The sequence below is a fragment of the Fukomys damarensis genome, unplaced genomic scaffold, assembly GCF_012274545.1.
Source record: "Fukomys damarensis isolate Sample0158 unplaced genomic scaffold, DMR_v1.0_HiC HiC_scaffold_15, whole genome shotgun sequence".
NCBI lineage: Eukaryota > Metazoa > Chordata > Mammalia > Rodentia > Bathyergidae > Fukomys > Fukomys damarensis.
In genome coordinates, this window is record NW_022900927.1 from 41,575,174 (window position 1) to 41,588,583 (window position 13,410).

The following is a 13,410-nucleotide window of genomic DNA, read 5'->3' on the forward strand; positions in this document are numbered from 1 at the left end:
GTTGCTATGTCGCCATTGCTATTGTTACTTTATATGTTTCTGTGATAAAGCTACTTGACTTCCACCTCAGCAACACTCATATTGTAAAGAGAGAAAGAGAGACATAAACAGGGTGTTCCCTGTGTCCTGTTTTAGGCTGACAGCCCGGTTAGCAACATGACAGTACTCTAAAGCTGACTGAAACTCTATAGAGTAACAGCCCTTTCTAAAGGTGCCCTACATCTCTTACAACCGCCATGTGCACCTCAGTGTCTTGATTTGGGAACAAGGTTGGCGTTTTTCTCAAGCCCTCAACATTATTTATTTGCTACATAAGATGATAAGACATTAACTCTTTGAATTTGGATGTTTTGTAGGCAAAATTTAATATACATCCCCACATGCCAATGAGGAATCCATGCTAGTGAGCGTGTGAAAAGGGATAGAACAACTAACTGAGTACAGAGTATCTTGTCTAATATATTCTCATTTATATTACGGTCACTAAGGATGAAGGAAAACATGGCTTAAGTACTTACCAGAATTAACTTCACAGTTGTGATAAACATAGCTTTTTAGAGAGCCTTGCCAGCAGTGTTCCTGGGAATGCAGCAAACACACAGAAAAACTGGACAGTTAAACGTCTTCCTAGTTTGGAGACAGATAAATCTGAGTTCCAATTTTGATTTATCTTTTCTAAATTTTAATGTAGTTTTTATGAGTTAAAAATTAATGTATATTTTATTGTCTCATTTCCTGTCTTCTAACAAGAAATCTTAACTGTATTACATATTATTGTGGGGTTAAATGAAATACAAAGTATGAAATGCTCATAAGATACTTAAAGCAATCAGTTGTTAAGTGCTATTATGTCATCATGATGAAGTTGGTGAAGCTGACCATGAGGTGGAAGGAAAGGAAGAAGAGGAATAATGGGAATAAATTGCATTTGGAGGCCAGAGAGAAGAGGCAGTGCTGTGAGCAGAGATGCTCATCTCTTACAAGAATGCCTTTAAATTGATGTCAGGTATCTGCCTGTTCTTCCCCATATCGAGACTCTTTTGTTGTCAGAAACTGAGTTCCCAACCTTTAGAGAATATCACTGGACATCATTGAATATATACATTTCAAGGATTACCACTTGTACTGCACCCACTGTGTAGAAGCTACAGCCATTCCATTCCAGCTGTGGTCTTGGGGCATATTCTTATCGTGAGGCATCCAGAGAGACTCTTAACATTCTAAAGCACAGTGACCTGTGATTTGCCCTTTTAATAAAACCTGAAACACCTCATTGCTGCCATATAGACACAGGCTGGGGACAGATTTGGAGCTGCACATACAGAAGCGCCTTATATGTGTGTACTCAGCTGAGAGCAGTTTTACAGCTGTTGCTGTGATCGTTACTGTGGCTTGGATGTGGATGTTATAATTTGGAGTCCCTCTCGTCTCATTTGGGGGTATAGTGAATTTGAGTTCCCTTCTGCACTTGAACTTCTATAGCATACGAGGTAAGGTCCTCAGCTAGTTTTCTCCTTTCTAAGGAAGGAACACTCTCTCCTACTTTCCTTGTCCCTTAGCTCCTTGAAAAACATTGTGACTGGATCTTTCCACCCTTGCTTCTGTCTTCACCAAAGCTCCCAGGCTGGCAGGGATAGGCGTTCCTTGACTTCTTAACCTGTTTTAGCCAGGTAGTGGATTCACCCTTGTGCATGTATCTCTTCTGGGTTTTCTTACACCCAACAAGATGACTACTTACTATTGTGTGCCTCAGAGTGTCTTGAATAAAGGAGGTGTTCAGTAAATTCTAATAGATCATGAGTTTAAATTAGTGTTCTATAAATGACAGGAATGGAATAGAATTGAATAATATTCCTGGACAATGTAAAGATGTATATTATATATGTTGAAAAATTAGCAAAACAGTTAGATCACTGTGTGAAATGCACACATGGGATTTATGTAATACACTGAACTTTAAAAAATAAATTTTTGGGACCGGGGATTTAGCTCAGCAGTTTGGTGGCCTGCTTTGCAAGTGCAAGGACCCGAGTTCAATCCCTGGTACCCCCCTCAAAAATAAATAAATAAATTTTGTTTGGAGGAAACATTCTACTTTCCAACTGACCCTAGGTCATTGAAAAATAAAGTTCACTTAACATGATCCAGCTAAACTCATTAACTTGACCGTGATTATTTTCTAATTTTATAAATTCTAGTGACAATATTATAATTGATAAGCTACTGAGATAACCCCTTCTATGTTTGAGAAATGATACTGCATAAGATCATCTTAGAATCCAAGCAGTGTATTTCTGTTTCATCACTTTCCAATTTTGTAACCTTGGCCAAGATAGTTAATCACATTATGCTTCTGTTTTTTTTTTTCTTATAAATGGGAAAAATAATGACTTCATGCTATTGTTGGAAGGACTGAATTAATATATATATCATTCTCTGAGTTCACTGCCTGACTATGATGTAATATAAAACAATTAATAAAATAGGCATGCTCTTTCCTTTCATGGATTATAACATGTAGTAGAAGCTAACAGGCAGTTCAGTAGGATAGTGAATATAATAGAGGAAGTAGTAAGCTGTGGGAGAAAGCACAGCACCCACCTAGTCCAGATTTGAGCAGAAGTAGAGTTGGTGTTAACTTTACTTTTCAGTGAAAAAAATGAAGAAATACTTGATAGGCAGTCCTGCTTGCAGTCTCAGTGGGCTCAATCTGATACCAGCCTCTATGCAAATTACAGTCTCTGAAAAGTCTCTGCCAGTGAAATAAGCTTGGAATTACCTATACTTACATCATGGATAATTAGCAAAATATTGAAGCATATTCACAGGTGGAGAATATATTTGAGTAATCGGAGTTTTGAAGCTAGTTAGATTTTTATGTGTGAATTAGTCAAAACAACTGTTTTAAAAGCACGTTAGTATTTGTGAATGAATTTAATAAATTTCTACAATTATTAAAGTCTGGACACAATACAGATTTTATACAAATACAAAGTTCATTTAACATCATGTGCTTTAAAACTTAGATATAGTATTAGATGGAAGAATCTTGACTTTTCAGTGCATTTTTTTTTTTTTTGTACTAGGGATTGAACCTAGTGCTGATATATCCCCTTACTTTTGTTTGAATGTTTAATTTCATTTGAAGACAGGGTCTCGCTAAATCATGAAATTGAGCAGGCCAGAACTTGTGATTCTCCTGCCTCAGTCTCCCAGAGTACTGGTATTATAGGCATGTACCACCGTACCCACATATTTATTTTAATCTATAGTACATAGGTGCAGTACTGTACTATTATTATTAATATTAATTTTTGTCAGTTGAAATAATTTATGGAAGAGAATAGGAATTACAAGTCAGTACTAGTACACCAAATTATCTGAGAAATTTTAATATAAAATGTGTTTGTCTACAATATTATTATAGATAATATGAATGTCAAATATCTATAATGTTATTTTAGGCACTAAAAGTTGTAATTTCATATTTACGACTGTGCAATAATGTATAAGAAGGTCTAATTCCTGAATATGTTGAAAAGGATATTCTTTATATAACATTTTCACTGAATATTTCCCTAAAAATGTTATATGTCTGGTTTTCAGTATTTAGTATATTAACAGAATCAAATTAAGTATCTAATCTGTCTTTACCCCCCCAACAAAAAAAAGACGATGTACAGGGAAGTCTCTGTGGTCAATAAAATGAAAGTTAAATGACATGATCAGAATTGTAAATGACTTGATCAATCCCAAATATTAACATTTAAAATTGAGATCTTTTAATTTCAAGCCTTTATTCTCTATTATGAAATTCCTTTGATTTGGTATCCATTCTTAAAAATGATCTATAATCAGGTATTTCATAGTACTAGAATAGCCATATGAACATTCACATTATAATGTGACTTCTGAATGGCATGAAAGGAAATGCTAGCTCACTGAAATGTACTCACATGACAAAAGTATTTATTTTCTTCTAGGTCTCAAAACATGGGTTGCTGTTTTTTAAGAATTCAGTTTGTTCAGATTACTTCAGGGAACTGTAGGTGTGCTTGATAAGAACTCAGCTCTAAGGGCCTGGGATTTAGCTCAGTGACACCGGCCCCTGCCTAGGAAGAGCAAGGTCCTGAGTTCAATCCCCCATACCACTAACAAACAAACAGGAAGAAAAGGTCTGAAAAGAAGGGGAAGTGGGAAGGTAGGGGAAAGGAAATAGAGAAAAAGAAAAAATAAGAATAAAAAGAAACAAAAATCTTTGTACATAGGAAAGGGGGAAGGGGTGAAGGGAGGGCAGGGGAATGGGGAAACATAAGAACCAAGATACATCTTGTAAAGGTACAAGATCCCAATGATGAAAGTAACTGTACTGTTTACCTTAAATGTACCAATAAACTTAATGGAAAAAAACAACAGCAAAAATAAACACAGTCCCTGAAATCATTTCAGAGCCAGGCTATGTGACCTTGAATTACTTAGTCTCTCTTTGCCCCAGTTTTAGTTGTGAAATGGAAACAATGTCAGTGTCTTCCTCTTAAGACGGTTGCAAATGCCACAGCCTATATTCCCTTTGAGATCAGAAGAGAGCTATTTTTGTGTCTGTGATTAAGAATCGCTCAGGGATGCAATGTGAACGATCAAGATTAATCAGGCTTTTCTTTCTTGTTTTCATAACAATGCCCAGATTCCTCCAAAGGCCCTCCAGCATCTTCAGGTGTAAATGGTAACCTGCAGCCTCCCAGCACTGCTGGACAGCCCCCTGCCTCTGCCATCCCTTCTCCCAGTGCCAGCAAGCCTTGGCGCAGCAAATCCATGAATGTCAAGCACAGCGCCACCTCTACAATGCTGACAGTGAAGCCGTCGAGTCCCGCCACCTCTCCCACACCGTCTTCAGACAGACTGAAGCCACCCGTCTCAGAAGGGGTCAAACCTGCTCCCTCAGGACAGAAATCTATGCTTGAAAAATTCAAGCTGGTGAATGCACGAACTGCTTTACGGCCCCAACCGTCTCCCAGTTTGGGACCCAGTGACGGTGGGAAGGATGATGATGCCTTTTCTGAATGTAGTGAAATGGAAGGGTTTAATAGTGGTCTGAATAGCGGTGGTTCAACGAATAGCAGTCCCAAAGTGTCACCTAAATTGGCCCCTCCAAAAGCTGGAAGCAAAAATCTCAGCAATAAAAAGTCTTTGCTACAGCCAAAGGAGAAAGAGGAAAAGAACAGGGAGAAGAATAAAATTTGCACTGAAAAACCAGTTAAGGAAGAGAAGGATCAGGTGACTGAGACAGCTCCCAAAAAACCCTCCAAAATCGCCAGCTTGATCCCAAAGGGTAGCAAGACAACAGCAGCCAAGAAGGAAAGTTTAATTCCCTCTTCCAGTGGGATTCCAAAACCAGGCTCAAAAGTGCCGACAGCAAAGCAAACCATTTCACCTGGCTGTGCAGCGAGCAAAGAGTCTGAAAAATTCAGGACTACCAAGGGAATCCCTCCCCAGTCCTCACCCAAGCCCATAGCCACCGAGAAAGTAAGCACATCCAACTGCCCTGCCCCTCTGGACGGGAGGGAAGCTGGCCACGCCTCTCCCTCCACTTCCTGTACTGTGTCGGTGCACAGCGGCAGTCAGAGCACAGGAAACGGTGCTGTCCAACTTCCTCAGCAGCAGCACACTCACCCCAACACGGCCACTGTGGCTCCTTTCATTTACAGGTAAGGTGGCCTCTGCCCAGCGCGTGCTCCGCGTGTAACGCCACAGCCCATGAGTGTGAGTAACGCTTTGTGATCATCCTTTTGGAATGATGTTTCATTCTGAACAATGAGGCCTAGAATTCGGAGTCTTTGGTTTTTTTTGTTTTGTTTTGTTTTGTTTTTGTTTTTGTTTTTTGGGTAGTGGGGATCGAACTCTGGACCTTGCGCTGACGAGGCAGGCGGCATAGAATTTGGAGTCAAGCTGGAAAAAAACTAAACTATGATCTAGACTTATTCTCATACTCTCAGATTGAGGACTTTAAAAAGTAGTCTACTTGGTCAGGTGAGGTGGTGCACACCTGTAATCCCAGCACTTGGGAGGCTGAGGCAGGAGGATTGCTATGAGTTCAAGACCATCCTGGGATACATAGTTAGTTCCAGGTCAATCTCAACTACATAGTGAGACCCTGTCTAAAAAAAAAAAAAAAATCTACTTGTTGTGAAAGGCAGGATAGAATACAAGTACCATGACTTCTTCCTGTGTTTAGCATTATTACCATTTTACTGTATTATTAGTGGTTGTAGTTAGTGGTAGTGTATTATTATCCCAAAGTAAATATTTTATTAATTTCCTACCAGTAAGTAAAAGGTTATAAATAAAAAGAATTATCTATATAATTAGTATATTCCTATTTAGTTTTTGCTTATTATTCTTTGTATTTTATATGTATTAGAATATAAAAAGTGCTATATATATTATCACATAGTTATAAAAGTAGCACACTTTGGCTGTTGTCCTGTGATTTGTTTTAATCTGTTAGAGACCTGTCAGTCACTGCTGAGTCTCCAGTTTTATTCATTGCCTGTTTAGTAAGGCACTGGACTAGAGGTGAAAAAAGTCTACTCTTCTTTTTCCTTCTAGCAGGGTGGCAGTTTAACCACAGGAGAGAAATTTTTATGGTTAGTAAGCAATTAAAAGGGTCAAAATCCAATGAAGAATCCCAGTATCTTTTTCTGGGGGTGTATACTCTCAGCAAAATAAAATTACAATGATTGTGTTTAATCTCCTGAAACACCTCAGGTAAGCCTGATAGTTCTGACTTCAGCAGCAGTAACTCCTTTAGAGTCTTCCTGTTTGGTACAGTAAGGTCTGCTGTTTTCTGACTTCAGGATCCCTAGCTGACAGAGCAGAATTAAAGTGCCAAAATCATAATTTGATAATGTAGGAAAAACAATGAAGTTCTAAATATGTCATATTCGACACATTTTTGAATCTCAAATTATATGAACATCAATCATTTAAAAAATCACAAATGAATTTCATAGGAAAGTGCAAATATAGATCTGCCAATTTAGCAGGTTTCTTTTCATTTAGTGTATTAAAATTTTGTGGTTTGCATTTGAAAATGAATCATTTTTATTTGTCAAATTTAATTCTCACTAAAATTTCACATAAGCTCTATATTGCTACTGACTTTACATGAGAGGCAGGGTTCTGTAACCATTGCTATTTTAAAAACTTTAATTTTAATTGATAGATAAAATTATTTTATCTACTGCAGCATGAAGTTGTTAAATATATACATTATACTTGACTATATGCCACTCGTTAACATAAGCCTTACCGTAGATAGTTATCATTTTTTTGTGTGTGAAAACCCTTTGATCATTTTTAGTGAATACTCTGCTAAGTATATTTCAAGAATATAATCTCTATTAACTATAATCATGTAGTGGTTGTGATGTACAGTAGATCAATTGAATCTATCCTACCTATCTAACAAGTTTTACATTTTTTGATCGATAAATTTCTAGTCCCTGCCACCAAACTACCTCAGGCCCTGGTAGCCTATCATTCTTTCATCTAATTCTGAGATCAACTTTATAGATCCTAAGTATATGTGAGGTTATGTGATATTTGTCTTTCTGTGACTAGCTAATTTCACTTAGTATAATGTCTTCCAGGATCACACATGTTGTACCAAACGAGAGGATTGCTTTCTCTTTTATGGTTGAGTAAAATTTTATTAAATATGTATGCCACATTGAAATTTGACTTTTAGGGTTATGGGAAAGGAAAGAAGGGAAAGAAATAAATATGAGAAAAGGAAAAAACGGAAACAAAGTCTTTGTAAATAGGGAGGGGTAAAAGGGTTGAAGGGAGGGCAGGGGAATGGGGGAAAAAAGGTACAAAAAATAAAGGTACAAATTCCCAATTATGAATGGCATTATATTGCATACCTAAAATGTACCAATAAATTTAATGAAAAAAAAAGAAAATTAACTTTTAACTATTAAAAAGGGAAGTAACACAATGTAGAATTGTTGAGTGTGGATCTCATACGTGACCCTGAGAAGTTCTCCATCCACTTTGAGTTTTGATTGCCTTTCTTAAGATGTAGATTATTAAAATGAGGCTGCATAGCCAAGCAGCTAAGACTATCAAGCTGTGGAATCTAAGCTTCTTTACCTTAGTTCAGAAACACTGTCTCATAGGAGTTGAGACAGTGATCTTCCGATCCTGCTGTCTAGGTGAGAATCGCAATGTCACACATAATTGGTTGTCTCACTCTACAGCGTGAGACAGTTTGAAGATTGAGTTGATGTTTATCCAGGTGTACAACAGTATCTGATACACAGCAAACAGCCTTTTCTACACCTAGTTTCTAATCTTGTCAATGGTGATTGATAAAGAATACTCAAATTAATAAATTACTTTAAATTTAAAGAAAATAATCCCATATAAAATTTTCATCACAGAACCAGATGTGGAGTGAATGACATAATTATTTACATTATTATCAATACATTATTATCAATAATGGAAGAAAGTTAAAATTCATAAGAAAACTTTACCTCACCTCCCACATGGGAGACAATGGTTGAAGAGTCTTACCAGAATAAGCTTATAAATTATACATCATCTCAAGGCAGAGTGATCAATATCAGGGAAAGATGGTGGTATTGGGCAGCCATGGCGTTAGAATTACTTTACCTCTCCTGTCATTTCTGACTCCCTGTTCCCTCCCTGCCAAATTCCTGAAAATGTTCTACATCATTTGATAAAACAAAACTAAAGTTTACAGTTTTATAGTGCTATTATCATTTGTTGGGTATTTACTTCATAAAAGTCTATGTTACAAAAGTTATGTTCATTTTTTTTTTTCATTTAAATTTGGTCATGAGAAAGTTGCTATGCCGGTTATACAGAGATGAAAAAGAATTTTTTGGTTCTTTTGTTTGTTTTTGTCTTCATTATCAGGGATGGAATCTGGGCCTTTTTATTGAGCTACTTTTCCAGCCCTTTTTTGTTTTTTATTTTGAGAAAGTTTCTCACTAATTGGTCCAGAATGGGCTCAAGCTTGAGATCCTCATGTCTTCACTTCCAAAGAGCTAGGATTCAGGCATGTGCGCTGTTCCATGCAGAGGTAGTGATCTTAACTCAGAGTAGTAGTGGTCTCGTAAAGTCACAGTGCCTATGAGAGTTTGCCTATGAACCCAAATCTGACTGGCTCTGAAATTCTGCCTTTCAATCAGCCTACAATGTGCCCTTCTTTGCTAATCAGTTTTTTTCTGCATGTATGGAAATAAGAGACATTTTTATTGAGAAAATTCTGGCTATGAAAATATCAGTCATAGGTTTGCACAATTTTGAATCAGAACTCATGTGTAATGGGAAATGCTTAATTGTTACTAATAGTGTAAATTTAAAAATACATGAATATGAATTTCTGGATATAAACATGCATATGTGAGATATTTAAAGATTATTAAAGAGCCACTATGTAATGGGAAGATTTATGGCTGATGGTGAATATCCATAGTCCTCCAAATTTAATTTTGGGCTCTGGCAGTTGATTGATTTTATACTTTTAATTCATTGTAAGGTAATTTACATAAATTTATTGCAACTCAGTTATTCCTCCAAAGTGATAAAAGTAGTTTTGAATGTATTGTTATCCATTTAATGAGCAGAAATAATTAAGATCACGGTTGAGAATTTAACACAGAATTTTAAATTCAAGGTAAGTTCTCAACAATTGAGCTATTTGAAATTGAAATAGGCTCTCTTTTTTCTAGTTTTAAGATAGGTACCAGAGGTTTTTAGAGAATGGTAAAAAGGTCAATTGCCATATTTTAGAGAAAGAGAAATCACTGAGTGTTTTTCCATTTATATACCTATCCTTCATCATGAAAATAATATACACTGAGGATATAAAGACTGAAAGAAGATACTGTCCATCCTTTGGGCGTGTCTTCCAATGGGGATATCCCAGCGTTCGGGAGGATCGTCATGAGTCCAATACCAGCCTAGACTATATAGTGAGTTCAAGGCCAGCCTGAAGTACACAGTGAGATCCTGTCTCAAAAAACAAACCAAAAAATATTATTTGAGAGAACAGCCAATTAATGGCTCACAGAGACGTTGAGACTTAAAGAATTTAAGTTTGTCAGGTTGCAAGGACAATGTCGAGCCATCATCCAAAGGTAGTATTGTATAGCTTCATAATCTAGGCATAGTGAAAAGCAATAGATACATTATAAGGTGTCATGCAAATGCTGTAACTGAAACTACTACTGTCAATACATGTTAGAAGTCATAACCGTGTGAATGGAAATGAAAACAAGAAAACTTGGGAAAAATCATATTTTGTTATTTTTCATTTATCTCTTCTTTATATATCCAATTTTCAGCTAGTCCTGCCAATTCCTTTATGGAAACATGCCTTTAATTTGACATTCCTATTTCCATTCTCCGTCTGGTACAAGCCATCATTGTATCCCTTAGCCGCTTTTCAGTGAGTCTCTCATTTTCCACTTTCTGTCCCTTTGTCGTAACATCCTTCACACAGAGTGCGCTCTAACCTACTAAAAGGATAAGTCATATACAAATGATCCCTGACATAATGGTTTGACCTATAATGTTTTGACTTTATATCAGTATATAAGAGATGTGCATTCAGCAAAAATTATGCTTTGGCTTTTTATCATCTCTCTTTTTTTTTGGATTTTTTTTCTCATTGAGTTTATTGGTACATTTTAGGTATACAGTACAGTTACATTCATCACTGGGAACTTGTACCTTTACATGACAGGTCTTGGTTCTCATTTTTCCCCATACCCCTACCCTCCCTTCACCCCCTTTTCCCTTCCCCATTTACAAACACTTTATTTCCATTTTTTCATTTTCTCATATTTTTATCATCTCTTGGGGTAGAGACATGTAATAGGATATTTTCCCACACTGCATGGGAGCAGGATCAAGCCAAAGCCTCCAGTCAGCCACCACAACCTTGAGGGTCAGCATCCAATACTCTGTAGTGTGCTATGTTGCTAAGTTATGATGATTAGCAAGTAAGAACTATTAAATTCTGTTTTGATTTGTGATATTTTTACCTTACAGTAGGCCTACCAAGACATAACTCCACTATAAGTTAAGGAACAACTGTGTATTATTCAAATTCATAAGACCATCTTTTTGATTTCCCCTATACCTAAAAGATAGAACTCAAAACCTCACCATGACCCAGAAGGCCCTATGTAATCTGTCCTTCTATCAAATCCTCAAGTTACCTTCATCCTCCTCTTCCATACTACATTGTATCTCAGCCATAATTCTATTGTTCAAACCACCTTATCTTGCTCCTTTGTCATTGGTGTTCTTTCTGCTTATGAAGACTGTCTTCCAGGTCACAGTAAGTTTTGAGGTACCATTAGATCTCTGCTTATACACTGTTTCTTTACACAAGCCATCTTCAACTGTCTAGTCCAATGCAACATCCCTAGGTCCTTGCTAGTATTACATTTTGTGATCCTCTTAGAGTTCATTGCCCTCTGCTCTTTTCTCATGTATGTATTATTTGATGTGATTTCAGCCACGTTCCACCGCCAACCACCTTCCCTATAAACATATAAGCTCACTGAAACAAGACTTTTGTTGTATGAACACAGTCCTGTAGGAAAAAAGCCTATCCACAGGGAACACCAGATGAAAAAATTGTTGAATGGAATGTGGTCATACTGAGTAGAAGAATGGAAAAGCTGACAAAAATGTGTAGCACAGTAGACAAAATCCTGACGTCTCTTACTTCCTAGAAATGTAGAGTTTGAGTTGAAATACAAGCAGCTTTAAACCATTTAAAGATTTAACTACACCTGTGTTCAGCACATTCATTCACCTGTTTTTTCTTCTTTCAATAATGACACATTAAAGTCATGAAGCACAAAAAGAAACATCACACAGCTCTTTGTCTTTTTTCTTGCATTGTTCACATTGCAGCAGAGAGGAGGTGGGATCAGAGTAGACTACAAAACTAGGCAGGAAGTCTAAAGTTCCCAAGTGATTTGTAACATCATCACTTCAAAAAAGCGGAAAATCGCTTCTCAGTTGGAATCAGGAAGAGTGGCACTTGATCTGTGCCCAGAAAGTTAAGTGGGCTTTGGACATGCAGACATGAGGGGACAAGACAGGAAGTACAAGACTGTAGGGGCTATGTAAGCCACGTGAAAGATCAGTACTAGGTATGTAAAGTGGCCTCAGGTCAGTTTTCCTGGAAAATAAAGACTCAGTGGAGCCCGATTGTGGTAGAAATTCTTGAATGTTAGGAACTTGGACTACGTATGTGTTTGTGTGTTTGTGGGTGTGCATGCACACACCTGGGCCTGTGAGTGTGTGAAACATGATCTGAAAAAATAACCGTCTTCAGAAAATAAGATGAAATGTGTGGGACAGATCAAGATGAACCAGGTTAAACATTTCGATGAACAAGCAATCTGCTGACTTGTAGGGTTATTTTTGTTAAGAACTGTTTGAGAATTTCCAATTATCAAAAGTAAATAATGATAAAGATTTATGTAATTTTTCAGTCTGCTAAAGGCCCATTTTGAATTCTTTGTTGGTGTTCGCTCTTTATGATTTATTCTTCAAATTTGTTTCCCTTGCCCAAGGTTCAAAAATTATTATTTTATCTCCTTCAGATTTTCATAATATGCATATCATTTCTGCTTGTCATTTTTCAATTGCTTTTGCATTTATTACTTGACTTTTATATCCCCTGTATTTGCAAAGATATATGAAGAAAAATAGCAAAACAATTGGTTAACTCAAGATAAGAGAGAGACCTTCATTTTGTTCCTAAACATATCTTATTAGTACTCTTCAACAAAATTTTAGTGTGTGTTAACCAGATCCATAACTTGCTACTGTAAGATCTACATTCTTGCTTTCTAACCATTTGTACTAAATGCTAGTGAAACAATGTGCTGTGCCTAAAGCAAACACCAAGAAGCAAAGAGACTGGAATGAAGGACCTCAGCAATTCTCTTAAGTGAAAAATGCCTATCTCTTACGTAAGGCAAAATACTATTATTAGGGAGAAAAATCACTATAATTGCAAACTCATTAATTAAATATAAACTGAAACCCTTTATGCACACTTGATTTGCAAATTAGGTCAAGAAAATCTGAATGTAGAAGTTTTCCTTCTTGCTTTTGTTAAAAAATGGTGTATCTTTTGCAACAGCAACATAGGTCCTCAAGACATTAGGGTTACAACATTTTTTTTTTAATTCCTCTATGAAAGGACACTGGAAACTGACATTTGAACGTAGTTTCTACAAAGAAGACAAAAAATGCAAGGCATTAGTTTTGCAAATGCTTCCCTACAAGTTTTGATGTTTGGATTATTTGTTGAACCAGTATCTTGAGTAGGAGGGCTGTGAATTT

At 36.7% G+C, this 13,410-nt stretch overlaps 1 protein-coding gene across 4 annotated transcripts in view; it reads left to right on the forward strand.

Annotated features, from left to right (window-relative positions):
• The window catches only part of Nav3 (neuron navigator 3), a 772,995-nt gene that overhangs the window by 589,219 nt on the left and 170,366 nt on the right, over nucleotides 1-13,410 (forward strand). For all 4 annotated transcript variants that reach the window (XM_019209835.2, XM_033763794.1, XM_010639521.2 and 1 more), the window contains one exon: nucleotides 4,685-5,705. In XM_019209835.2, the coding sequence (XP_019065380.1) occupies nucleotides 4,685-5,705 (1,021 nt within the window). The remainder of the gene's footprint in view (nucleotides 1-4,684; nucleotides 5,706-13,410) is intronic.